The sequence below is a fragment of the Anguilla anguilla genome, chromosome 9 (genome assembly GCF_013347855.1).
Source record: "Anguilla anguilla isolate fAngAng1 chromosome 9, fAngAng1.pri, whole genome shotgun sequence".
Classification (NCBI taxonomy): Eukaryota; Metazoa; Chordata; class Actinopteri; order Anguilliformes; family Anguillidae; genus Anguilla; species Anguilla anguilla.
Window position 1 is genome coordinate 50,874,735 of NC_049209.1, and position 26,151 is coordinate 50,900,885.

The following is a 26,151-nucleotide window of genomic DNA, read 5'->3' on the forward strand; positions in this document are numbered from 1 at the left end:
TTATTGTGTTCTTAGTTGTTGTTGTTGTTGTTGTTGTTGTTGTGTGTGGTTATGTCATTGTTCTAGGTTGCCATGGTTACCTGCATCGATTGCTCTAATCAACGCACTTGGGTTCTCTCACGTTGGCAGTGACGTTGGGTGGGAGCATTTGCTGTACAAATGTACTGTAAAGTGTATTTCTGTTGAAGTTTTGTGGCTCCTTGGTGGTTGAGTGCCCCAGACAAACTGTAGAAAAATATATCCTCTTTGAAATGAAGTCTCTTTCTATCTTGGTTTTGAACCGTTTTTGTTGTTTTGTTTTTTTTTGATCTGGTGGATTTACTTTGCGAAGAATATGACTGTTGGTGTTCCACAATAGACATCCTTGGGTTTGTAGACCACATCAATTTCAGAATTTTTAAAAGGGCCAATCGAGATGGAACCGGATGAAAGGGGGTAGAAAAAGTGTGTGAAACGTGTGTGTTTCATAGTCTCCATCGCTCAAAACGTATGGAAAATGAATGCTGTATGAAAAAAATAATTCTTCCTCATCTTTTAGCTTTATTAGCCACTTACCCACTTACTGCCAATCATACCGACAGCTGAGGTCAAGCACGCCGTTGTTCTGAGCGCGGATGAGCGCGTGCAGACATTAATCACGGTGCGAACGCATCCAAACGAGCAGCCGGCGGCACGTCCGGGTTTACCGCTCCCTACCAACGACTGGAAATCCACGGCATTCTGTCCTGGGTTGTCGCGGAGACGTTGCCGTAGAGACTGAGCTATACCCAAGTCTGCCGAAGCCCAATCGCAGCTCGCTCATCTGGTCTGGGCTATGACGGTGGCTCTCAGAGTAGCCACGAGGCCGATTCTAATGTACAGCATGGGTGCTGGAGCCGACGGTTGGGAGTTTGAGTTGGCTCTCTGTGCTGTGTGCGAATTATGAGATTGCTCCTGTAGTGGAGAAGCAACGCTGTCCACACCTCGCCTACATGCCTGGTAGATTGTTCAGCAGTAACAAGGAGATGTTGGATTCACTAGCTGTGTGGGTCCCTTTAGCTGTCTGGGTCCCCCTCACTGTGTGGAATTGAGTGGGTCCCTTCTCTGACATGCTGCGTTATGTAACTGCCTGCATTTGAAGGGGTGAGCACTGAGCTTTTCGTTTTTTACTGGAATGTTAAAACTCTGGTTGTCCTGGAGGGCCGAAGTGTCTGCAGGTTTAACTCCAGCACTAGAGGGGCACAGTGTCTGCAGTTTTAACTTTTGCTGTCCTGGAGGGCTGCATGGTCTTGTGACCCCACTGTGACCCTGCAGTGACCCCAATGTTGTAAGTTATTTCCTGGCTCTCACTGATGCGCTGACACAAATTGATGTTGTAAATTGCTGAGGTGATTTTTTTTGGACCCCAGTGAGTCTGCCATGCAGAGAGCCTGACAAGTAAATCTTGTGCCTGGCAGCTTGTGTGTGTGTGTGTGTGTGTGTGAGGGAGACACAGAGACAGTTGATCTGGGGGATATGAGAGGGGTTTGAATGAGCTCTTGCCTACGCAGTTTCTGTATCTGCAGAGGAGCCTGAAATAGCAGCTCCCTCTCTCTACTGGTTGATATTCCACCCACCTTTCCTCAGCTGTCTCCCTCTCACTGAACTGGCATTACCTCCCCTCTGCTCTTAAACACACACGCAGTTATATACACACACACATACACACACGTGTACACACAAACACACACACAAACATACATGCATACAGACATGCACACACACACACACGCACACTTATACACGCACACACGCACACACGCACACACACACTTACACATACACACACACACACACACAGACTTACACACACCACACACACACATACGCACACACACACATACACACACACACCTGCTCATTCTAGCTCATTTGCCGATGCACACATCAGTCTGCTAGAGGGTAGAGGACCCATCTGGCTGGGCTTCCGTCAGAAAGCTCTGATGAAGCAGCCAGACGGATTTGCATATTTTTGTCCTCCCCGTCACCCCTGATCCCGGGACACGCTCAGCCAAAGTATTTAGAGCCGTTACTCTGCCGTGAGCCAGCTTTCTCCCCCCAAAAACGGGTCAGACTGTTCCCTGTCCTCCTCGGCCTGGTGCAGCTGTGATGCAGAGCCCTCCCCTGTTTCTCCCCCCCCCCCCCCCCATTTCTCTTCCCCCTGTTTGTCTCTCTCCCTTTCTGCCCCCCCCCCGTTTCTCCCCCCCCATTTCTCTTCCCCCTGTTTGTCTCTCTCCCTTTCTGCCCCCCCCCCGTTTCTCCCCCCCCATTTCTCTTCCCCCTGTTTGTCTCTCTCCCTTTCTGCCCCCCCCCGTTTCTCCCCCCCCCATTTCTCTTCCCCCTGTTTGTCTTTCTCCCTTTCTGCCCCCCCCCCCCCATTTCTCTCCCTCCCTTTCACTCGCTTTCTCTTTTTCATCTGTCATTCTAACGGGGTGTTTGTCGGAAAAGGCGCCTGTGCCCTTTTTAGTCGAGGGCACTGTCGGTGGAGCTCTGGAGCTCTGGAGTTCTGCTCCCGGGGTTCCGGATCCCGCTCGTGATGCAGATGCTGACCGGCCCGGTCCTGTAACTTTCCATTGACCAGCACTGAGGACTCGTGACTTCACCCCTGTCCCACATCGCAGAATCCTTGGCTAAGGGTGTTGTTACAGAGCGAGGGAGGGAGGGAGGTAGGGAGAGAGGGAGGGAGAGAGGGAGAGGGCGGGGGGAGACAAAGATGGAGAGAGAGAGAGAGAGTACCTTTTGTTGAGCCTATTTTTGCGCCGGGCTCAGTCACGACTGTCAGAAATGAATTGTTTCCTGCAGTCCCTGCTGAACGAAGGAATTGAAATGAATGCGGTGCTGCAGCAGGCGACCTGAGAAACCCTCATTTCAGAGTCGTGAGAGCTCCAGAGCCCAAATCAGCCGCTGATGCAGCCACGCCGCGCTTCGGTCCTGACTCTGTCATCTGCTTCTCCCTTTCCGCCGCGGTGTCTGACGAGCCACAGCTGCGGAATTCACCGGGGTAGATCAGCTGAGAAAACATACAGGGCGCAGGTCGTGCTGCTTACAGTGAGGCAACTGTAAATACTCCAAATGAACCACTGATTCACTTCAGCATTGCTATAAATCAAGGAAGTGTACAGCCATACACAAGTACTTTGCGAGCGCAACTGTCAAGTACAGTAATATTTTGTGTTTTTAATTTGTTTAGCATGATGTTTCACCATCAGATCAGCCTTTATGGTATGTTTTGACTGAGGGGCACATCATCTTCTCTGCTACATTAGATTATGTAGTGAGGCTGCCCCTTATCTGAGTTATTGGTGTGCAATTACTTTTTTTAAACTCAAAAATAGGTTTTGGTGTTACCAATAAAGCTACAGCATGGTTTTGCACAGGTCTATTAAGTTAAGCAAGTGCTGGCTCGCTAACATTTATTACAATGTTGCCTCTTGTCTTACAGGGGATTCATTTTATGTTCACTAACGGGGCACAAATAATAATAATGGAAAAAAGGAGCCATTGAACCACACATAAGTTCAGTTAGCTCAGCAAATGGACCCTGTCAATATTTCTTGGAAAAGCTACCTCAATTCATAAAATTGGCCTATTTCATATGAATGCTTTTTATTGATCAGCACGGTCACTGAAGTTGTCTAAATATTTCCCATCCTACAATGAAACAACCTGCTAAAATAATAGCAGAGAACTAATTTACCGGGGTTAGGTGCAATCTCATCTTTGTCCTCGAGTGATTCTAGCGTTGCGTGACTCAGCTCGCGATGACATGTAATTTCTCTCTCTCCGCTCCGCTCTCTTGCATGTGTTAGCGGTGCCTTCCTCCGGTCACTGGAATGCACGCGCATTGCATGGCTTTTAAACGGACTGTGCTGGCCTACTGCCAGGTTTCAGGTGGTCTAAAAAAAAAACCCACGTTTCTTAAGCTTGGCAGTTTGCAATGTGCGGTGTTGTGCCCACATCTGCATAAAAAGGAGACACTTTGACCGTGACATTTACACAGGTGACACAGTTTTGATATTCAGGGGCCTCTTTCTCGGGTAGTGCACCAGGCAGCACTTTCCACCAGCTTTGGGTGCTCGACGGAACATGCCTGTTCTTTTTCTGGAACTTTCCATGGTTTAATGGGTGCAAAAGCACCGCAGTCCTTCTGAAGATTTCTCCCCTCCCTCCCCGTCCCCCCACCCCCACTGTGTCTTCCCACCTTCTCCATCTGTCTTGAAAACCAAACACACACACACACACACACACTGGGATATTAATGTCTTCCTCTGCTAACAGCCAACTGCTGAAAGTGCCAAGAAACCACTTTTAACTACCAGAGAAAAATAGAATTTCTCAGTGATTGAACTACCCTGAGAGGGCCCTGAGGCTGCGGCATGATGCAAGCATTGAAGCGGGGGTTCGGAACACGGCTAGAGCTGGGATTCCGTGACTTTTCCCACATTGCAATGGGTTTGCACAAGCTTGAAATTAGATATTGATTCGTATTAAGGGACCGTAGCCTTGTTCCCACTCTGTTGCAGAAGTGGAGAGAGCGTTTACGTAAGACACTGCTATTTATAGGCTCTTCATTGATCGTGTCTGCAGGGGCGATGCACCCACTGTGAAGGGTCGGATCGGTAACCAGTTACAGGCCATCTATCCGTTCCAGCATCCTGAATTGAGAGAGAGAGAGAGACAGAGAGAGAGAGAGAGAGAGAGACAGAGAGAGAGAGAGAAAGAAAGTTGTTCTTACATTACAACTGCAGTGCCCCACCTTGGATTTGAACCTGCAACCACTGGGTTAAAAGCCCACACTGTTCCTCATTGTGTCTGGCTGACCAAATGAATCCCTTTTCTTCCCCTCTCTCTACTTTGGCACAGAGGAGACAAACCAGGTCTGCTGCAGTCCATCTCTGCCTCTGTTCCACTGGCAGTAGCATTAGCGCTGGCTGTTTACTGCTGTTGGGCTGTAACTTCCTGTTTGCCGATCGAATCGGCCCAAAGAATGCTTGAATGCCTCAGGTCAGATTGCATCATATCCTTTGTGAAGATGATGATAAGAGAAAGATAAAAGTGAATCCTACCAGAAGTGCACTTTGACAGAAGGTTGGACATTCTGTTGAGTGTGTGTATGTGATATGTGTGTCTCTGTGTATGTACAGGTGTACATGTATTTGTGTGTGTGTTCAGTTGGTGGTACTGGTGTGTGCATGTATGTGTGTGTGTGTGTATAGGTGTGTGTGTTTGTGCATGCGCGAATGTGTGTATGTGTATGTATGTGTGCATCTCTAATAAAACATGCTGAAGGTTTCCCTAGCATGGCCGTGGCCTGTTTGGCAGATGCATGGAGAACGCTCTTATTCACTGCATGGGATATGTAGTGCTTGGTATTCCCATGAAAGGGTTAAGTCTGTCAGCATCAGATAAAGACACCAGTCAAGTATCAAAAGTAGGTTTCTGGGCCTGGAAGGCCTCTAGAAACACTGGCACACTTGGACAACCTCTGGAAAATGAGGTTGGAGGTTTTTCAAACTCCCAGAATGCCTCAGTGTTCTGTGAATGGTAAATGGTAAATGTTAAATGGACTGCATTTATATAGCGCTTTGATCCAAAGTGCTTTACAGTTGATGCCTCTCATTCACCCATTCGCACACACACTCACACACCAACGGTGAAAGGCTGCCATGTTGGGGGTTAGGTGTCTCGCTCAGGGACATTTCGACATGCCCAGGATCGAACTGGCAACCCTCCAAAAAACAAGTAGAACTTCTTACCTTGTTAACAGAGGGGTTATTTTTAGCCGAATGCTATTGTATTGTATTTCATGCTCACCAAAGAAAATTGGTGCATTTTCTGTCCTTCCTTAGCCCTCTTTGGCCAGTTTCTATGGCAATGTATTTGCCACAGCAGGTTGCCTGGAAACAGGCTCAGGCAGAGGGGCTGTGTGTCGGTGATGTCACAGTCACCCAGGCCAGTGATTGAGTGAAGAGTGGTGGTGGGGGGGGGGCGGTGCTTGAGAGCAAGGGGCCCTTTCAGACTAATTAGTAGGATAGACTGCAAAGTGGATTAGGCCCCAGTCATGGGCATACTATAATTACCTCCCTAAGCAGCTATCTACCAACCACTGTGACTTAGAGACAGCATCACAACCGCCTTGACAACATTGCTGCTGGTGATTACACACACACACACGCATGCGGGACGGAGTGTGGCGCAGTGGGTAAGGAACTGCGCTTGTAACCGAAAGGTCGTAGGTTCGAATCCCGGGTAAGGACACTGCCGTTGTACCCTTGAGCAAGGTACTTAACCTGCATTGCTTCAGTATATATCCAGCTGTATAAATGGATACAATGTAAAGTGCTAAGTAAAAGTTGTGTAAGTCGCTCTGGATAAGAGCGTCTGCTAAATGCCTATAATGTAATGTAATGTAAATGCACACACACACAAACACACACGTGTTCACACAGAAATGCACACTCGTATACACACGGAAACACACACACACACACATATAAACATGCACGTGCATTATGAAATGCCAGCAACATTGCTTTCTCCATTGGGAAACAAATATGGCTTTAGCCCAAACATTATTATATTTACAGTATGATGTAAATATCCCACACCCCCTCCCCCCCCCCCCACTGCTCCCTCCTCTGTGTAGAGGAGGAGTAGGAGACAGAGGTAGAAATAGAGAGAAATGCTCTTCCTCATCTGATGGTGCATGGTTCTGCAGTACAGGAGAGCCCCCCCCCCTCCCCCCCCCCCCCCCCCCCCCCCCCCCCCCCCGGCGGCCTCCCTCTCCCGCCACGGCGAGCCGGTGGCACCCCGTCAAAACAAGCAATCACCGCTGCACAGCTGGGCGGCTCCGCTTATCCGCGCCGCGCGTTTCGTTTGGAAAACAAGGAAATCGTCTGGAAGGAGAAGCCATTTATTTTCCCCCTCAGTGAGTCGCTCCCTTTGGGACTGGCCTGGCTGGACACCCCCTCCGCCCCCCTCCCCCTCCCCCCTCCGCCCCCCCCGCCCAGGCCCTTCTGCTGATGAAGGGCTTAGGGCCTCATGTGAGCTGTGCAGTTTGCTGTTTCTCCCTGGAAGCGTCTGACCTCGCTCTCCGTGGCTGTGTATGGGTCCCTGAGGGAGGGGGGAGGGGGGGGGACTGGCTTCTAAAGCAGTGGCTGATTTTCAGTCACAGCTGGACACCCTCTACTGAGTGCTCATGATTGTGTTTGTGTGAGCGTGTGTATGTGCGGTGTGTGTGGTGTGTGTTTGTGTGTGTGTGTGTGTGTGTGTTTGTTAGGCAATTTATCTCAGTGCTGTAGCTGCAAACTTATTGGCTGTCTCTGACTGTGCATATGTGATGTGGGACATCTCTACCTCCTATCTCTTCTATCCTCCTCTCCTCCTCTTCATTCCCAGCCTCTCCCTCTCTCCCTTCCTCTCCTCCTCCTCCTCTCCCAGAGAAACACTCACTCCTGTCAGAAGCACATGCCCGTGTCCCTGCCCCCCCCCCCCCCCCCCAGCTGCGACGCTAATCGCCGCTTGCCTCCTCCGCAGCTTCACTAGCCACGCCCCCTAGGAGGCGGAGCTCCAGCAGCGGGGGAAACAGCTGCTAATTAGCCGCCCCAGTTTGGACACATTTTTTACCAGCGAGCGCATTTCCTCCGGAATCTAATTAGCACTTCCTGTCACTACAGAGGAAGCTGCTTCCTGCTGCTGATAACGTGTTGCTGAGCTCTGTTCTGCTGATCAACTGTTCTCTACGATCACTGTCCACTCAGTTTTCAACCACCGGCTATAGTTTGGCCAGAATTTTGTATGATTTTCTTTTCTCAATTTTAACCTTTTAGCACTCTACAATTAACCTATTAGCATACTCCACTTGTATAGCTGGATATCCAGGTTAAGGGTGCTAGTGGCAGTGCTCCACCTGGGAATTGAACCTGCAACCTCTGAGCTATCGGTCACGTTGCCTAACCATTGTGCTACACTGGCGCCTCGGCGTGTGTGTGTGTTTGCTCCTGGCTCCTTCTGTTAAATGTGAAAGAGGAAGGGCCCTGCCCTGGAATGGAATGAGCTGCACAGGCCCCACAGGAAATGAGCTTCTCTTCCTAGTGGAAACCCTCCAGAGAGAGCAGCCAATCAGAGCGGCCGGTCTGAGCAGGAAGCAGGACCGGTTCCGCCCATGGCACCAATCAGAGACTGTGCCTGGGGCCTCAGCTTTCGTACATGAAGGAGGATTTGGGTGTAATTTCTGATTAGCGGTAGCATTAACAGTGCCTCTTTCTTTCCTGGGCCTACAGGGGCACTGAGAATGCATTTTAATACAGTAATTTAATATTGTGTCTTAATATTTTTTATTTCAAGCAATTTACAGCAATACAGCGCCTTTCAAGTGATGTCAAATCAAGGAGACAGTGTGTGAGAGGAGAGAGAGAGAGAGAGAGAGAGGGAGGGAGAGAGAGAGAAAGAGAGAGGGAGGGAGAGAGAGAGAGAAAGAGAGAGAGAGGGAGAGAGACAGAGAGAGTGTGTCCAAGGCAGGGTTTCTATCATTCGCCAGTTGTCTGTAGATAATATCCTACTTTCTCCTCTTCTCCTCTTGGATGGAGAACTTCAGGGTTGTTGTGTCCTTGTTTTCTTCTCTCTCCGGCTTATATAACCGCGCCGTTGCGTAACGCCTCTCACGGACTGCAGCGTTCTCATTGGCAGGGCTGAAGAGATCAAAAAGGCTGGCGATCGAATAGAAGAGGCAGGAGGCGGGCCTTAGCGCAAGCGTATCTGAAAACCGGAGCTCCTGATTGGACCCCTTAGCCTTCAGCCCATCCTGCCAATCAAAAATTTCTGCCAAGCCCCACTGAAAGTTAAACCCCCCCCTTCTTATCTCTGTGGCTGATTGAAGGCCGTATCTTAACCTTAATCCTGATTGTAACTCTTCTGGGAGGCGGGGGGTGGAGGTCTAGATTAAATGAAGCAGGCCGTGTAGTATAATGGTTAGAGAACTAACAGAGTGAGAGAACTAAGAGAGCTTGCTTTTTTATTATAAGTTATATAGACAATAAAAGAGAAACCGTGTCGGTTGCCATAGAATAGTGCCTAAATATCCCAAAATGGAACAACCCCTCCCAGTCATCAGCCGCTGAACGTACAGGCCCAGTGCTGGGCCGGTGAGTCAATCGGTCATTCAGTCATTTGAGTCATTCAGCATAAACGCTCTCCTATGAATAATCATAATAATAACAATAATTGGTTTAAATTATTAAATTATTATCTGTTTTTCACTTCGGGGGGGGGGGGGTGGGTTATTATTGTTCAGAGCCCGGGAGTTTCACCCAACAACCCTGTGTGATGTGTGTGGAGGTGTGTCCAAATGAACCGTATATTGACCATGTGTGAGGTAACAAATGTATGTGATTAGAATGTTCTCGACCGAACATTCTAATGGTGATGTAACAATCGCTGCTTGTGATTGAAAGATATATCGAGTTCTAGAACACTGAAAAACATTCCAAAATAAAAAAAACCCTGCTCTTCAAAGGGTTGAACCCTGAGCAGGCCGGGGGACGTTCACACAGCGAACGTCGAACCGAGCCGCACGCTAGTGAGAGTTGGATACTTTTACTCAGAGTTCAGGCAGTGCTGGGATTGGGGGCTGCTGGTGATGTAACACTACTCAGAAACGACCACGCAGGCGGATGCTGTGGTTTTTACTATTCAGACTTTTTTGTCTCCGCTTGAATCGAAAAGCAAAATATGCGCCAGCTTACATAACCCACACCACAGCGCCGGCTGCTTGTAAGATCTCCAGTTTCTCGCAGCCTTTTTTCGACTCTTAAGGCAGAAGTCTTAAGTGCTTAATTAAAAAGCGTGTTGCGTAATGCTAGCTCGCTGTGCGGTGCTGTGTATTAGTGAGCTCGGGGGGGGGGGGGGGAGGGGGGTGATTATCGCTGAGCCGCACGGTGGGGGTCATTAACGCGGAATGGCGCTCTTTCACCTCACGCACACGCCGCCCGGACCCCCCCCCCCCCAGGTCCGCCGGGGTCTCTGTGGCTCCGCCCACTTTGAGCAGCTGGTGTTTACCCCCCCCCCACCCCCTTTTCCGTTCCCTCATTGGATTAAAGACCTGACCTGATAACTCCAGGTCTCCACTGTTGGGAAAAAGAGCTCGGCCTGAAAGACCAGGTTGGACCTGGAGGGAGCCGGAGGAGAGGTCAGGGGGAAATGTATGGGAGAAGCAGAGGGTGTAGGTGAAGCAGAGGGTGTGGGTGCAGCAGAGGGTGTGGGTGCAGCAGAGGGTGTGGGTGCAGCAGAGAGGTTGTTGTTCGCCGCACAGCCTCTCCCCAGAGTTACGGGACTGGAGCTGTGAAAGGCAGCCGATCGGAGCTGAAACAATGCCCTCCAACACTGGCGCCCACGTGCACACTCTCTCACACATACACACGCGCAAACAAACGCACGTTCGCTTGCTCATGAATGTGTGTGTGTGTGTGTGTGTGTGTGTGTAGGCAGCAGCCAGGTCTGAGCTTGTCACGCAGATTCATGGCCGCCCACACACACACACCTACGCGCACGAAAACACACCTACGCTCACTTATGCAACTGCACCCACCCACGCACGCACTCGCAAACAAAGAGGCAAATTAACCATGCTAATTCATACCGAAAGGCATATACACACACAGTTACAAACTGCACACACCCCCTCTCTCATGCTGATATGGACTCAAACACTAAGCCTGACTCTCACACACTCCCAGTCACACACCAGGGAAGGACAATTAATTACAAGGACGGTCATTTTATTGGATTAGCCTTTGGCCTGCTCCGCATTCTGAAGCACGCACTGATACGCGCATGCGTACATGAGCTCAAACGGACGTGGCAGGTGTGGCTCTGTGTAAACAGTCACTTTAAGAACAAAAGTACGACGAGTGAGCCGTTCGGACACTGCCCACTGAAAAAACCTGTGAAAATAACGCCATCGTTGTCATAGACGGGAGACTGGATGGCGTTTGAGAGACGTACGCCGAGAGGGAATTCGGAACAGAATGCGCGAGAGATTCAGCACCATGGACAGCTCCCGTTACCAGAATCCAACGGGCCGCGTCCCCTTGAGAGCCGACCGGGCTAAAGATAGACCACACAGTAGCCTACGGCGCCAACACAAAAGTTCGATAAACAAGCCAACACTCACTGTTGCCTTTTCATTGCATGACGCAGCTTGTTTGTTTAAACAGATGCATTTCGACAGTCTCTGTAGCTGCGCACCCAACTCAATGTACAGCGATACGTAAAGAGACCCGACCTGGATTCAGTTAACATTTGTTCGTCATGTATTATTAAATGCCAGTTTTACTTTTTTTTTTTACTATGAACTAATTGCTTGACGAATTCGTGTTGGTGATTGATATGCACTGCCAAAATGTATTTATGACAAAAATGGCAAACGCAAGAAATTGGAAAATTAATTTAATTTATTTTATTTTAAATTATTTTAAAATGTAATTAATCAAAAACGTAATTGTCAGTGAAAGATAAGGACGTATTTGATTGAATCCTGGCCTAGGTCTTAAATGTACTAACAACTGAGCCACTGGCGAGAATGTTACACTGTTGCGCAATGCACGTCAGAGTTTTGTAATTTAGTCCAGTAGTGAACGCTGCCAATTTCTCCGTTTATTGATTAATTTTATGTGGGTGTCGGCATCTGCAAAAATTTTGAGTCCATTATCTGCCGGTGGCTACAGTAACCACAGCAACTGCGCACCCAGCCTTCTCGGGACACTGCGGCGCGTGAATAGAACGAGGAAGCCGGAGTTGCAGAGTCACAAAACTACATAGCCTGCAGTTTTCCTATTTTCTTTCCTCCCTTACTTTCCCCTTCCACCCCTCCGACTATCTCTTCCTCTCACCCTGCACAGCCGTTTATCAGTACTGCGAATCCTTCTACAGTTCGTTTGTTTACATGATAAATTATCTCGTCTAGACTTTTTTGTGAGAGCACGACGAAGCAGAGCTTACTTTTTAAGCTCGATTCGAGTTCGTTCGGTTCATTCGATGAAAAGTAATGTAACGACTCAATGAATCCCACGGAAGGTCGCGCCCAAAGCAAGCGCGCGCACCTTTCTGGCTGTCTCCGTGGCCTTTCGCTCGATCTCCCTGGCAACTCTTATTTGTATCCTGCTATCTATCCAGAAGCCGGATACAATGCACCGACCTAACTCAGAGACCGACTGTTTGACCATCCTGCTGCCCAACAGATGTCAGGGGTTTGCGTTTACGGCTCGGGGAAGCGGAACCGGTCAGAGAACCTTACCAGAGTTTTAAGCAGTGTAGGCTACGTCAGGGCGCTAGCTTGGTGCCGTTGGTTAATAAACCAACTATGACATTTTTGACCCCCCTTTGAACCATCCCCGACACACCCTCTCTCCAACCCAACAGGGAACTAGGGATGAGTTAGTTTTATGTGAAGAAAACTTTTCCCAGTGCAGTCATATTTTAACATAACGTCTCCTTGGGTATCTGTTTCTTCTGGACATAAGGTTTGTATATTAGGGAATTCAGGTTTATGAACAATAGACAACAACTTTTTAACTGCCTCAGAATTAATCTGAAATTCTTTTAAATTTACAGATTGAACCCTTGGAGGATTGTGGGTAACAGTCATCGTCCTTTGTGATCAATGAAAGACAAACCACATGGTTACCATGGATATTACACTGCCAAAGCTGGTTACAGTGTAGGAATTTTTGTTTGACTTTTTATTATATAATGACTATTATATTCATTCATTTTCATGTATGGGTGACATCATGCGTAGTATTTAATCTTTCTTTTCCACGGAAAGATGTTCTTGGGCTAGTAAAGGTTATAAGTCTGTTACTTTAAAGTGAACGTCTTCCGCAGTTTTTGTGCTTGGAAGCGCAGATGGACGTTGACGTTTTGTTCATGTTGCATGAGCTGTTTAAAGATGGAAAGCACGCCTTTCTGCCTGATGGCCCCTGGATGACAGAGGAGATGGAACAGAACTGCCTTGTCTTCTTTCACTCTGTCAGTCCTTCCCCTCTGAAACCTCATGTCCTCTCTGTCTCTCTCTCTCTCTCTCTTTCTCTCTCTCTCCTTCACACAGCTCTCTACCTTCCCTGTGGGGAACAGAAGGTTTTCTGGGGTAGTACAAAAAAATTTGTCTGGGGTAGCACAAAAAAACTATTAAATAAATGTAGCCATTTATCTTAGACATGGAAAGAAAGGGAAGTCTCACAATTGGTCATTGCACTTTCAATTTTTCGACTGCATGGCTAATGCAAGACTCAGATTTTTAAAATGCAGTTTGATATATATATGGGCTGTATATAAAAATATCAGCACCACAGAAAATGTGTGTGTTTTAACCTTATAATGTGGCCTTTAAATAAATAAACTGTTAATGTGAAAGTTTTAACCTTATAGCCTGACCATTTTCACATTAATTTAGTTTAAATTAAATTAAATTAAATTAAATTAAATTAAATTAAATTAAATTAAATTAAATTAAATTAAATTAAATGCTCTTTCTGTGCATCCGTCCGTGCTGGGCAAACAGTTGTCCTGGAGCGTGTTTGTTGTCTTAGTCCTTAAATGGGAATACCAAATGCCCGTGGGCCCGTTGCGCACGCAAAAAAAACACGTCACGTTTAACACTCGCTCCTTCTGTTCTCTCTTTTCTCCCGTCTACGTTTTTCTCCAGAACGTCGCCAGATTCCCCAAACTCTCCGACTTAAGTTGCCTGGAAACCGTTCTTGTCGTTTTCTCGCCTTCCTTTCATCTTTCTTCTCTTCCCCGCCGCTCTTCTGGCGCTATTTTTAGAGCCGCGGTGGCGCGTCTTTTTGCCGAGCCAGGCGATCTGTCTCCGCCGCTCCGGGTGATTCGCGAAACGGGGAAAAGGGTGCGAAAAGCACTTCAGGCGAGGAGCCGAACTTCAGCGGTAACACTCGCTGCTGTTTAATCAGTGACAGGAGGATCACACCCTTTCGCTACTTCCCGACGCGTCCTCATCATGTATATCTTTAGTGTTATGAGAAAAAAAACCCTCATTTTAATTCTGAAAGTTTGAAGCTGCGGCTACATTTCATATAAACTTATCAGGACTCAACTGCCTAAGTTGTGATAAGACTGGCGTTTAGTGTGACACTGATAAGCAGTCCTATACCCACAGACCAGAGACTTATGTCCCCTACAGGGGACAGAAATGTATTACAGGTCCCGGGAGGACGTCTGCAGTAATAGTGCCTTGATTGGCTGCAGTATGTAGTCAATCAGATGTTGTGGTTGGATGAACTGTGTATCCAGTCAGATGTAGAGGAGGATGATTAGGGTTAGGGTTCAGGTTTATGATGATGAGGTACACACTGATGAGTCTGGCCCATCCTGTGAGCCTCGTCTGTAACTGAATTGTGACATTTCCAGCTTTCAAATATATTTTGACAGCCTTCTCAGTTGTCAGAGCTGAGAAACCTTTCATGAAACCAGGCTGAACTTTTCCTGTGACAGGAAATGAAAGGCTGAGGGGGATTTATCAGGTCTGACAGGGCCGGCTGGACGGCACACCGGAGCTCATTGGGATGTAAATAAGGCCGGAGGATATTCTGGCCTCTGTCTGTGTTTTCCTCCTTCATGTTCATGCAAATGAGTCCCCATCTGCTAGGGCTGCTGTGGACTGTGTGCAGTTCAGCCCTCTGTGAGCCTCTTCCTGTTTCCTGCTCAAGCTCAGGTGGCACCCTGATGGGGCGTCTGATTACCCCCTGAGAGAGAGAGAGAGAGAGAGAAGGAGGGAGAGAGGGAGAGAGAGAGTGGGAGTGGGAGTGGGAGGGAGAGAGAGCAGGGTGGGAGTGAAAGAGATGGAGGAGTGGGAGGAGAAGAGGAAAGCAAGAGAGATCGGAGAGCGAGAGAGTGGAGGAGATGGAAAGAGTAATGGGGGGAAAAGACAGAGAAGGTAGAATAGGAGAGCAATCTAGTGACATAGTAAAAAAGAAAAACACCGATGCTGTTAATTTCTAATTCTCATTACAGTCTACTGAAGCAAGCCCAATGCTTCATGAAACCAAAAATGGGCAGTTACAATAAGCTGTCAGTCACTGACTTATTTGAAGCAGGAGGCTTTTCCTCCTCTCCTGAGTTAGGCACAGTGATTGTTGGAAAATTAGGGAGTGTATGGCCAGCGTATGGTAGCTGAGCTTGAAGGTTTTGTGGAGCCGCCTCCTCTGTTCAGTTGACTGCAGTATCTCTGTTTCTGGCCTTCACAAGGACCATTTTTCTAGACATCACTGCCCTCTGGTGGTTTAGAGAGGAACTACAGAGGTAAGCGCGCAAGACAAGAATGCCCTCAGTCCGCCCTGACAGAAAGGTGTGAAATGTTCTTCTAGTACTTCTTACTTTCTAGTTTATAAGACCAAATGCTTGTGCTATACAATATTGTATTCAAACCTTTAACTGAAGCCCCCCAAAATCCAAATACCTGCAGCAGATTGTTATGGGAAAACTGGGTTCCTTAAGAACAACTGAAATTGTCAACTCCCCCGCCCCCCCCGCTGTTTGTTTTTGTTTTCGTCTTAATATCAGCAACCAATTCAGACCCGAGAAACCAGGTGACTGTGTAATCGACTGCTTTAATTGGTCAATTAAGTGCCGAGTAACAGCATCAACCAGCAGACCCTGCAGCCCGTCGGGACCAGGAGTGAAGATCATCAGCGTTCCAATGTGTAATAATGAGGACCCAGGGAAATCAATTGTCTTTGCTGCAGCATCACAGACTGGCCACTAGATGGCACACTCACAACGTGCTGCCGGGCTTGAAAGAAAGATGACGACGGAAGTTGCCCGTTGGAACACTGACAGGCAGACCTGTTGGGCGGTGGGGGTGGGTTTGGTGTCCCCCCACCCCTGCCAAGAATGACCTGTTGTGAAAATTACAGAGTGAAGTTTGTCGCTCTCCCAGCTGCATGACAAACCGGAATTTATGGAACTTTATTTTTCAGGGAAGATTCTCCAGGCTTAATTGCCACGTATAATCGCACATGATTTCCTCTGTACTTTCCGATTATAACCACAGGAGCGATTTCCTTCGCAATTTCCCTTCATGCGCCTTAAGAGGGCTTTGCAGAAAAAGGGGGCTGTAATTTCTCTCAGCGAACAAACGCAATTTGTCCTTTGGAGACTTGATTCAAATTACCCTGAAACGAGACGGCTGTTCAGCAGTCTCTCTCCGCGTGCTGTACCTGCACGGAATGTAGAATAAAGTTCTAGTGCTCAGTGCTGTGTGTCACGAGCCTTTCATCTGAAATAAAATAGCACTCAAGTTAATTCGATTCGAATCACGCACGCTGGCGTACTGGGCTTTGAGTGGTATGGCTGTTCCGTCCCTCCGAGTTCCCAGCATCCTCTCCTCTCGACCCCCACTCTTCTCGGCCCTCGTCCCTCAATAACAAAACGACCTTCCCCTGTCAGCCAGGAGGGGAGACTCACTGGCTGCTGTAGCCCTTTGAAGAGCAGGGTTTTTTTTTTTTTCCCTTTTCAAAATGCTAAGTCAGCATTCTAGAACTCCACTGCTTTCAGTCACCAGCAGTGATTGTGACATCAGCATTAGAATGCTTTAGTCAAGAACATTCTAATCACATACTTGTGACTGTACAACATACTAGATTTTCAAGACATGTCTAAAAACTCATATTTTCAGGCCACACCTCAAATGTTTTTTGCTAAAAGCTAAATTTGTTCTTGTCCATGGGGTGCAGTGTAAGGAACAGTTAATTTCTGCTTTCACTGCTTTCTTTCACACCGGTTACTTTAATTCACTCATTCCGGGTGGTCAGAACAAGACTGAATAAATGATACATTTCACAAACAAATATGTTTTTTTGGGGGGTGTCTGTTAACCTTCTGTAAAAAATTTGTGAACCTCAGGCAAGCCCCAGAAATGAATTTGTACAACACTGACCCTTTCCATCCTTTCTACCAGTCATTATACCCTGGAAGGCCTCGATAGACACCGCTATATTTTTTTTCAGTCTGATTAAACCGAGTAATTACAGTAGCATTGATCCATCCCTTTGAGTGGATTATGGTGATCGCAGAAGTCGGGGAAACGATGCTCGCGTGCCGAATTCCTGTCTTTTGAACGTCTCTCTCTCTGTTCTTTAGATGTGGCAAATGAGGCGGCCATTTTGTTTCTCCGCGTGCCGTTCCGTGCGACGGGAGACTTACAGACATCAGCGTTGCGTGACTGCCTGAGACCCGTTCATCAGTCACTGCAACATCAGAGACCCTTTTTTCCCCTCTCAGAAGCATAAAATAAAATTTAGAAAAAAGTAAAAATAGAGAAAATAAGTGCCTTGCAGTCAGGATTTTTTTTAAGTTTTTTCATATCCAGGTTTTTCTGGTTGTTTCTCTCTTTTTTTTGTGAGGAGGAGTAGTTTTTTCAGGCTGTGACACAGTTTTAGAGACTGTGTTTGTGTGTTGGAGAAGGTAAGGAAAATAACCCCCTCGTGGAAGAAGTGATTGATGGCATCTCCTTGGAAACTGCCAATTACAACAGATAGTATCCTTCTTATAATTCAAAGCCAATGGCATCGGGCGTTCATTCTGAGTCACCGCCAGAGGTGGAAAAGTCCAGGGGTCAGAAAGTAAGAGCCCTACCACGCGCTTCTCCCGCCCATGAACTCAGCCAGCTGATTTCACTTATTAGTTCCACCTCCTGGCTGAAGCATTGTGCTAATTGGCAAATCCAGGTGACTGGAACAAAATTCTGGGGAGGACTTTTACTTTATGAACCTAGATTTTCGACCTATTGTCTCAGGTATGTGGTTTCTGCCATTTCCTATTTTCAAAGTCCATTTATTTGGGTAAGTGGTCAAAGTACTGGATTCTAACATCTTAATGTGGGGAATATAAATCTCTCTCTCTCTCTCTCTCTCTCTCTCTCTCTCCTCTAAAAGCCTCTGTAGAAGTTTCTAGCTCCAGACATTCTGGAGGGTGGAGTCCTTTGCTGACAGCTGACTATTTCTGACTGCTTTCGTTAGTTTGTTTTTTTGTTTCTTTGCGGGTTTGGCTGATTTGGGTTGCTTTTTGCACACCGCCAATCTAGGACGCGCGGAGTCGAGAGACTGATGTTCCGGAAACATCTGTGTTCAAAGGGCTTGCGTCTGATTCATTTGGTAAAGCTGCTATTTTTGGCGTCCTGACAGAGACAGGCAAACAGCCTCTTCTAGTGCGAACTAACATCCACATAGGTTGCCCTGAGGTCTCTAGCACCACCTTGTGGTAATGAGACACAATGCAGCATCAGCCGTAGTCTCATCGCCGGGCGGTTAATGCACAGAGCATCAGGGAGATTAGATTCCGCTAAAAATCGCCCGAGAGATTAGATTTAGCTAAAAGTCCTGCAGTTAGACTGCAGTTTCTAGCCAGGCTTGAATCGCCACCTCCACTCTGGACCCCAACAGCACAAAATGATGAGTCATCAAAACAAGCAACCGGCCCCTGGTTTATTATCAGACTCCTGGAACACGGAAGGTTGGGTTAGGTTGACTCGCTGGGTGACTTTAAAACAAATTAAGTATGCCTAGCCTTGTGTTGGAATGGGGAAGTCACACCATTTATAATGTGATGTTGTCTCTCTCTCTCTCTCTCTCTCTCTCTCTCTCCTGTTATGTAAAATAAGCCAGAGCAATTCCCATAAGCCTGCCTGTGCCAGATGACTGCAGAATGCTGTCATGGAGAAGCTGTCAATCAAAAGTGTCTGTCATGTGGCCCCTCCCCTGACTTCCGCATAGTCAGCTTTCATAATGGAGTGAGAGCGCTGATATCAACCCCTTTATGGGAGATGTGCCTGCTGTGTGTGTGTGTGTGTGTGTGTGTGTGTGAGTATATGAGTGTCTGTGTGTGTGCATGTGTGTGTGTGTGTGTGTGTGTATGTGTGTGTGTGTGTGTGCATGTGCATGTGAGAGAGAGAGAGAGAGAGAGAGAGAGAGACTATGCTAGACTCTCTATGGTGTGCTGAATGTTGCTCAGTGTATAATAATTCCGGTAAGCTGGCAGGAAGTTGCTGACATAATCCCTTTTACAAGTCCTGGGAGCTGAAACTGCCATTGCACCTGCTGCCTGAATCGTTTAAGACTGTCTTTTTCCCGGTCTGTTCTCTGCATCGTTTAAGACTGTCTTATCGCAGGTTCATCTCTTGCCCCACTAAGCCCCTTCCTCTTCTCTGTGTCCCCAAAAATTAAATTAATCCCGTTTTATGCAGGTATGCAGATCTATGGCTTTTTACCTTTTTACGAAACACCACAAAAAAACAGAGGTAAGAGAGTGTTACTTTATCAGGGCAGCTCAGCTACCGGGCGAAATAAGATTAGCAAGCAGACTCCTGAAAACAGACTCCAGCTACGAGTATGACCGCTCTGTGGGAACACTTCTAATGTCGAAAATGTGTTATGGTGGCCTACAGGGTCATTTTTTACGCAGTTTGTAAATGTCAGATTGTAGACCGCTCTGTGTACTCTGGCTTCCATTTCTTGCCCACGCTTGCCGTTTTTTGTCCCTCGTTTGTCTGAAGACGAGTTTTAAAAACTCGTCCATTTCCTTTATCCCAGCTCAATAATAAGCTTAGTAATAGTTTCTGAGTGCAAATAATAGCAGCAAAATAAAATAAAATTCTTCCTGTCCTTCGCTGAGGACATTGAGCACTTATGTGTTGTTTTTGTTTGAACAGGAAGTTGGGGGTTGTGGGGGCTTTGGGGGCCGAGGGCGGGGGTGGGGGGTGGGGGGCCCGGTTTGCTAACCAATAATGATCCGGAAGCCGCTCTTCATTGCCATAATGGAAGGCCAGTGCCGGAGCTTCGCTGATGTCATCATTACCATGGCGATGTCCGACTCAGACAATGGAGGACGCACTCCAGTCCTGTACGGCAGACTGGCCTGCTTGAAAAAAAAAAAAAATTATCAAATTGCTTTCATTTCATATCCATAAATGTACCACGACCATTGCCGCAAGAAGCATACTAATACAGTACCGCCACCGGCAAGGGAACACACAGGATCTGTGGCATCCCGTAATAATGGGAAATCGATTAAGGTCCATCACCTTTTAAGGATGTTCCAACCTTGTTAAAAGCTCCTTGGAGGAGTGAGGAGCTAGGAGGCGCTTGGAGGACGCTTCAGCGAGGAAACACGAGCGCGTCCTTTGTGGAGGTGTTTTTTTAGGAACGTGTGATGCATATAAATGATCCACCCGTGGATCCACCTCTCCACATCTGCCATGTCCATAGTTGACACAAGCTTCAAACTGACGCTTGAAAGAGCAAAGGGTGTTCCTTTTGCCTAATGCTCGATTCCTACATTATCGCGTGGTGTGCAAGTTGCTCTGGGTTACAGCATCTGTTCAGTGCCTCCAAAGTGACTGCCCCTGTGCTCACAGTAAACTGTCCAGTGTTAATTCAGCTCTGGCCGAGTACATGTGAGTCCAACAGGGAGCATGCGTGCTCTGTGAGCGTTGATTTAATGCTGAACATTTTCCTGTGCTCTGTGTCTGTCTCGCAGTGCAGGAAGAGTTCCCTGCAGTTCAGGAGACCGTGTAAATGAGCTGTGTATTCTTACATAAAAACAAAACGGCTTGAAAAAAATATAAAAAAACGATTCTGTGAACTACAATGAAAATGGTGGAGTCGTAGTTAGCTTTGTGGGTGACGCAGAGGTATAAGCAGACTGACTGCTCTACATGTAAAATGCATATTTATTTGGTGGCGGGTTATGTAAAATGATCGGCGCATTGGAAACCCGCATTTATATGCATGCATGGAATTAACTGGGGACATTTCTGCTGGAGGTGAACGCTAATGGTGCGGATGCCAGAAGAGGAACGGTTCAGCCAGAGAGAAAGGATTCTGGGAGAGAGGGAGGAGGAACATGCTTCGCTGATGTGTGCAGTGTAGATGGTTTATTGAAGCTGGGTGCTTAAATGTGTTGGAATGCATGGTGTGTGTGCGTGTGTGTGTGTGTGTGTGCACGCGTGCTGAAATGTAGGATTGATTCAATGATCGCTGCTTTGTATGTATGCGTGTTTGTACGGAGTTTGGTGCTAAGGCACGGAGGCCATTTTGGCTCTGAGGTACTGGTACATTACTCTTTGTCCGTGTGCCATCTGGGGGGAATGGTCACGTGACGGACAGCTCAAATGTGTTCCGTGTCAGGAGGGAGGAAGGGGGAGGGGCCAAATCTGACCCAGATACCATCAGCACAGCCATAAGGGGGCGGAGTCCAGTGGAACCCTGGAAACTGAGGAAGGTGTTACGATGCAGCGTGTGTGTGTGTGTGTGTGTGTATGCTGAACATACGGAGAGGATGTTCAAATGTATAGCTGCTCAATGACATAAAGATATAAAGGGTCTCATTGGCTGTTTTTCTCAGGTACAGTGTGGTAACATACAGACTGGACACAGGAGTCCCGTCAGTAATTTATCATGATGATGTGATGGGCTGGCCAATCAGGTGGCAGGAGGGTGGAACCCACATGGCAGCCAAGACGACAGTTGCCCTGGTGATTTTAAGAGGTGGAGATTCCATGCCTGACCACTGAATGGAGGCCATAGCTCATTGATATTTCTTTCCCTGTCATACAATGTTAAGGGGTAGACATTTTTTGTTTGACTACTTTTTTATTACATTTGTGTCAACATATTTTTTTGTTCTTCTGTGAACTGAAGGGGGGGGGGGGGGGGGGGGGGGGGCGGGTCCATGCACGACAGGCAGCTTGCTAAGTGGTCGGCTCTGCTGTCTGTCTCTCTCCCAGGTGACGTGCCTTCAGGATTTCTTCGGGGACGACGACATCTTCATCGCGTGCGGCCCGGAGAAGTTTCGCTACCAGGACGACTTCCTCCTGGACGACAGCGGTAAGACCGTGCCACCGGATTTATCCTGCGACTGTGTGCGTTCTCTCTGTCCTCTCTACTTTTCTACCTCTCTAACTCTCTCCTTCTCTACCTCTCTACCTCTCTCCCTCTCTACTTCTCTCCCTCTCTACCGCTCTACCTCTCTCCCTCTCTCCCTCTCTACCGCTCTAACTCTCTACCTCTCTCTCTGTCCTCTCACTCTCTACCTCTCTAACTCTCTCCCGCTCTCCCGCTCTACCTCTCTCCCTCTCTACTTCTCTCCCGCTCTACCTCTCTCCCTCTCTACTTCTCTCCCTCTCTACCTCTCTAACTCTCTACCTCTCTCTCGCTCTCTGCCTCCCTTTCTCTCTCTTTCTCTCCCTCTCTCACTCGCTCTGCCTCCATTTCTTTTCTCCTTTGTTTTCTCCTGCGTTTTGGCTGGATTGTGAGGCGGCTGGTCATAGTGGCAGGTCTGGGTTTTTTCCGCCTGTGTCTGAATAATTTTCTCTAATGACCTGGCAAGGGTGGGATGAATTAGAATGTTCTCTCTCTCTCTCTCTCTCTCTCTCTTTCTCTCCTCCTGTCCCGTCCGGCCGTCCCACACTCCGCCCGACACACTCCTTTCCCTCATTATCTCGCCCGTTTTTTCGGGAAGGAGAGTGGACCGATAGCCCCTCCCCCGTCCTCTTCCCACCTTGCACCTCTTCACAGACTCGTACCCTGGTCTCTGCTGACAGCTGAAGCAGAGTCCTCCTTTTGATTGGCTGAGCTGCTTCCCCTGTCTCTCCCTTTCAACCACTAAATTCCTTTTTTTCTCTTCTATCTCTCCCCTTCTTTCTCTTTTTTCACTCCCTCACCCTTTCTCCCTTTGCTTTTATCTCTTTTTCTGTTTCTCTCTCCTCTCACCATCCACCCCTTTCACTCCCCCCCCCCACTTCACCCATCTGCCTCCCTTCATGGGGGAGGTGTGGAGAATGGATCAGTCACACTCATTTTTATTCCTCCCTCTCTCCTTCTCTCCCTCTTGCTCTCTGCCACTCCATGTGAGGGTCTGCCTGCCTGACCCACAATCCCCCACCAGAGCCCTACCCACAATCCCATACCTGAGCCCTACCCACAATCCCCCACCAGAGCCCTACCCACAATCCACCACCAGAACCCTACCCACAGTCCCCCACCTCTGCCTGACCCACAATCCCCCACCTGCGCCCAGTCCACCATCACACTTTGGTTTTCTTGGTTCTTACTTTTCTTCAAGAAAAATGTGTATGAAAAAGTACTCTGCCAGCACCAAGTCTGACCACATCCCCTGTCCACCCCCCCCCCCTCCTTTCCCATCAGACTTGGCCACCTTCCCTCCCCACATTTCATGAAGAGAAAACCTGATAAGATCATCTTGACCACTTTTAACTCATAGCAGATTTCTGTGAATGTGACATATTTCCACCACAGCCCGTCTCTTAAAGAAGAGAGAAAACAAACAAACAAAAAAAATCTTCCCAGTAACAGGAAGCTGACACTGCCCCTGTTGTACCATCACTTTGGTCTATTTATGAATCAGTGGTGTTAGAATGACTGAGAGATCTTCAGACCCATCACACGTCTCATGACTGCACTGCTTTCACTTACAAACACCCTCGCGATGGAGAGACTGATATGAGAGAGAGAGGAAGAGAGAGAGAAGGGGGGAAAGGGAGAGATGAAGAGAGATGATGTATTTTATCATTGTTATTTTTGTTATTACTGTTGTTATTGTCATTTTAACTGTCATGGCAACATAGTTGCAATAACAAATACACGAGCTTTGGCAATATATATGTTGTTAAATACGCCAGGCCAGTAAACAATGTTTTAAAGGGGAATTTGAAATTCAGAGAAGGAGAAAGAGAGGGAGATAGAGGGAGGGAGTAACTGGCTTTCTAAGCTGGCTAATGATGTGTAACGCTAATTGATAATTATCTATGTGCTCGCTATGTTTGCAGGACTTTGTTTGCTCCATAGAATGTTGGGGGTTGTAGTTTTATCTGATTCTACATCTGCATTAAATTGAGGCGTTTGGCAGATGCTGTCATTCGGAGTAGCTTACATAAGCGCGTGCCTGCAAGGTTAGACAACGAACAATGCTGACGCTGTGTCAACAGGCCCACAGCCAATAGTAGCACTCAATATATATTCAGAGTTCAGTGTCAGGTGAGCGCCAATTTAATTTCTTTGAATATTTACGGTTATGTAACGATTAATGGTCTGTTCCAGTCGCCTAACACACAATTGATGAAAAGTTGTGTCTTTTCAGCGTAAGAATCTCTGCTTTTCATAATCTTTTTCTTTATTTTTATGGACTGTTGAAACCAAAATAATTTAGTATATTTTTCAGCACTAATACTGGGCTGATCAGAAAAGTCTTTGCCCCCCTGTGCAATAGTTTTGGGACGTTATACTCAAATCTGGGCCTTGTGGCCAGTAGTACTGCAGTAAAAAACATCTGTGAATTTCACAGTAAAAGTCTGTAAAATAGTGGCGATGTGAAACTGTAAACAAACAGCTGAAATGTAAATAATTGTATTATCTCAGTGAAACATTCATACATATAGTGTTTGTTAGATATATAACCTGCTACTGTACGCTTAACATATTGTTATTGTTGTTTATACGGTGAATAACGGCAACCATTGGCAACAACCTTGAATATAAAATCTACAACTTTTTAATAGTGTGGTTTTCATTCGTTCCGTCTAATCAGGACTGATATAAACCCAGGACACCAAGCAAGTTAAAGCTCTGGCCAATCAATGGTATTATTCAATCAATGAACTGTCAGAAAGAAAAGAAATCAGCAGCACTTCTGGCCCTGAGGGAAAGATTTGAGTGTCCCCCTGGTTTAGGGGACCCCTGTGTTAGAGGGACAGAGTTCAGGGGTACGCAGGGATGCAGGGATGAGGTACAGAGAGACGGACGTAAGGGGGTAATGAGCGACAGAGAAACGGGTACGTGTGTGGGGGATAGAGGGAGTGAGGGACAGAGAGAGTGGGGGAGAGAGAGAGAAACAGAATGACGCATGTGTGAGAGGGATGGAACCGGAGTGAGAGGTTGATTAATGGCGCGAAGAGAGGGAGAACCCCCGGGAGAGAGATTGGGTGGGCAGTGTGTGTGTGTGTGCGTGTGTGTGTGTGTGTGTGAGTGTGTGTGTGTGTGTGAGTGCGTCTATACGCGAGTGTGTGTGAGTGTGTGTGTGTGTGTGTGAGTGCTTCTATACGCGAGTGTGTGTGTGTGAGTGTGTGTGAGTGCGTCTATACGCGAGTGTGTGTGTGTGCGTGTGTGTGTGAGTGTGTGTGAGTGCGTCTGTGTGTGAGTGTGTTTGTGTGTGCGTGTGTGTATGTGTGTGTATGTGTGAGTGTGTGTGTGCGCATGTGTATGTGTGTGAGTGTGTGTGTGCGTGTGTGTGTGTGTGTGTGTCTGCGTGTGTATGTTTGCTTGTGCGTGCTTCTGGGCATGGGTGACTAAGACAGCATTGCGTGTGTGAGGGGGACGAGGGCGAGCGTTGGGTGGAGGTGCAGGTGGAGGTGGTGGGGGGAGGGGTGTGGAATGATGACTTGAGAGGATGGCACTGGGGGGGGGTGGGGGTGGGGGTGGGGGGGGTTGTGGGGCGAGGGATCAGTGGAACAGATGAACCCCCGCCGTGGGCATTTCCTGCAGCATCATCGAGCTGGCAGATCCCCGTGCCGGCATGTGACCCCCCCCCCCCTGCACTCCCCCCCCCCCTGCACTCCCCCCCCCCCCCCCGCCAGAGTCCTGCTGTCGTTTTAGACCAGCGTGTGCAACGGCACCCATCCTATCCCTACAGGATACTACTGTTTCCACACACAAGGCCAGTTGCTGGGGATCTGCCCAACTCTAAGGACTGCAGATCACCACACGGCTGGTTCCCATCCACACTTTAGCACGGAGGTGAAAGGGCCTGTGTCCTCAGCGTCGTGTGTTTAATACCCAGACAGGCCTCTGAGGCTCGGGGTCTGTGTCGTGGGGCAAGTAGACTGCATCACCTTACAGACGCCGGTAAACATCAAGACGCTGCGATGAGCTTACTGCCCATATGGCACATGCATTTACCAGCTTTTAGCCAAAATATGAGCCTTATTGGTAATCCTGGACTTGTCTGCTGAAAGATTATATAAATAAAACTTCAGCTTCCTCTTATACAGCTGGGTTATATGCTAGACCTGTGGTCTACCTGTTTTGCGTGAAGCCGCTGAAGAACTAAGTT

At 47.8% G+C, this 26,151-nt stretch overlaps 1 protein-coding gene across 3 annotated transcripts in view; it reads left to right on the forward strand.

Annotated features, from left to right (window-relative positions):
* dclk1a (doublecortin-like kinase 1a) overlaps positions 1–26,151 on the forward strand; it is an 84,944-nt gene that overhangs the window by 4,767 nt on the left and 54,026 nt on the right. For all 3 annotated transcript variants that reach the window (XM_035433732.1, XM_035433733.1, XM_035433734.1), the window contains exon 4: positions 21,812–21,911. In XM_035433732.1, the coding sequence (XP_035289623.1) occupies positions 21,812–21,911 (100 nt within the window). The remainder of the gene's footprint in view (positions 1–21,811; positions 21,912–26,151) is intronic.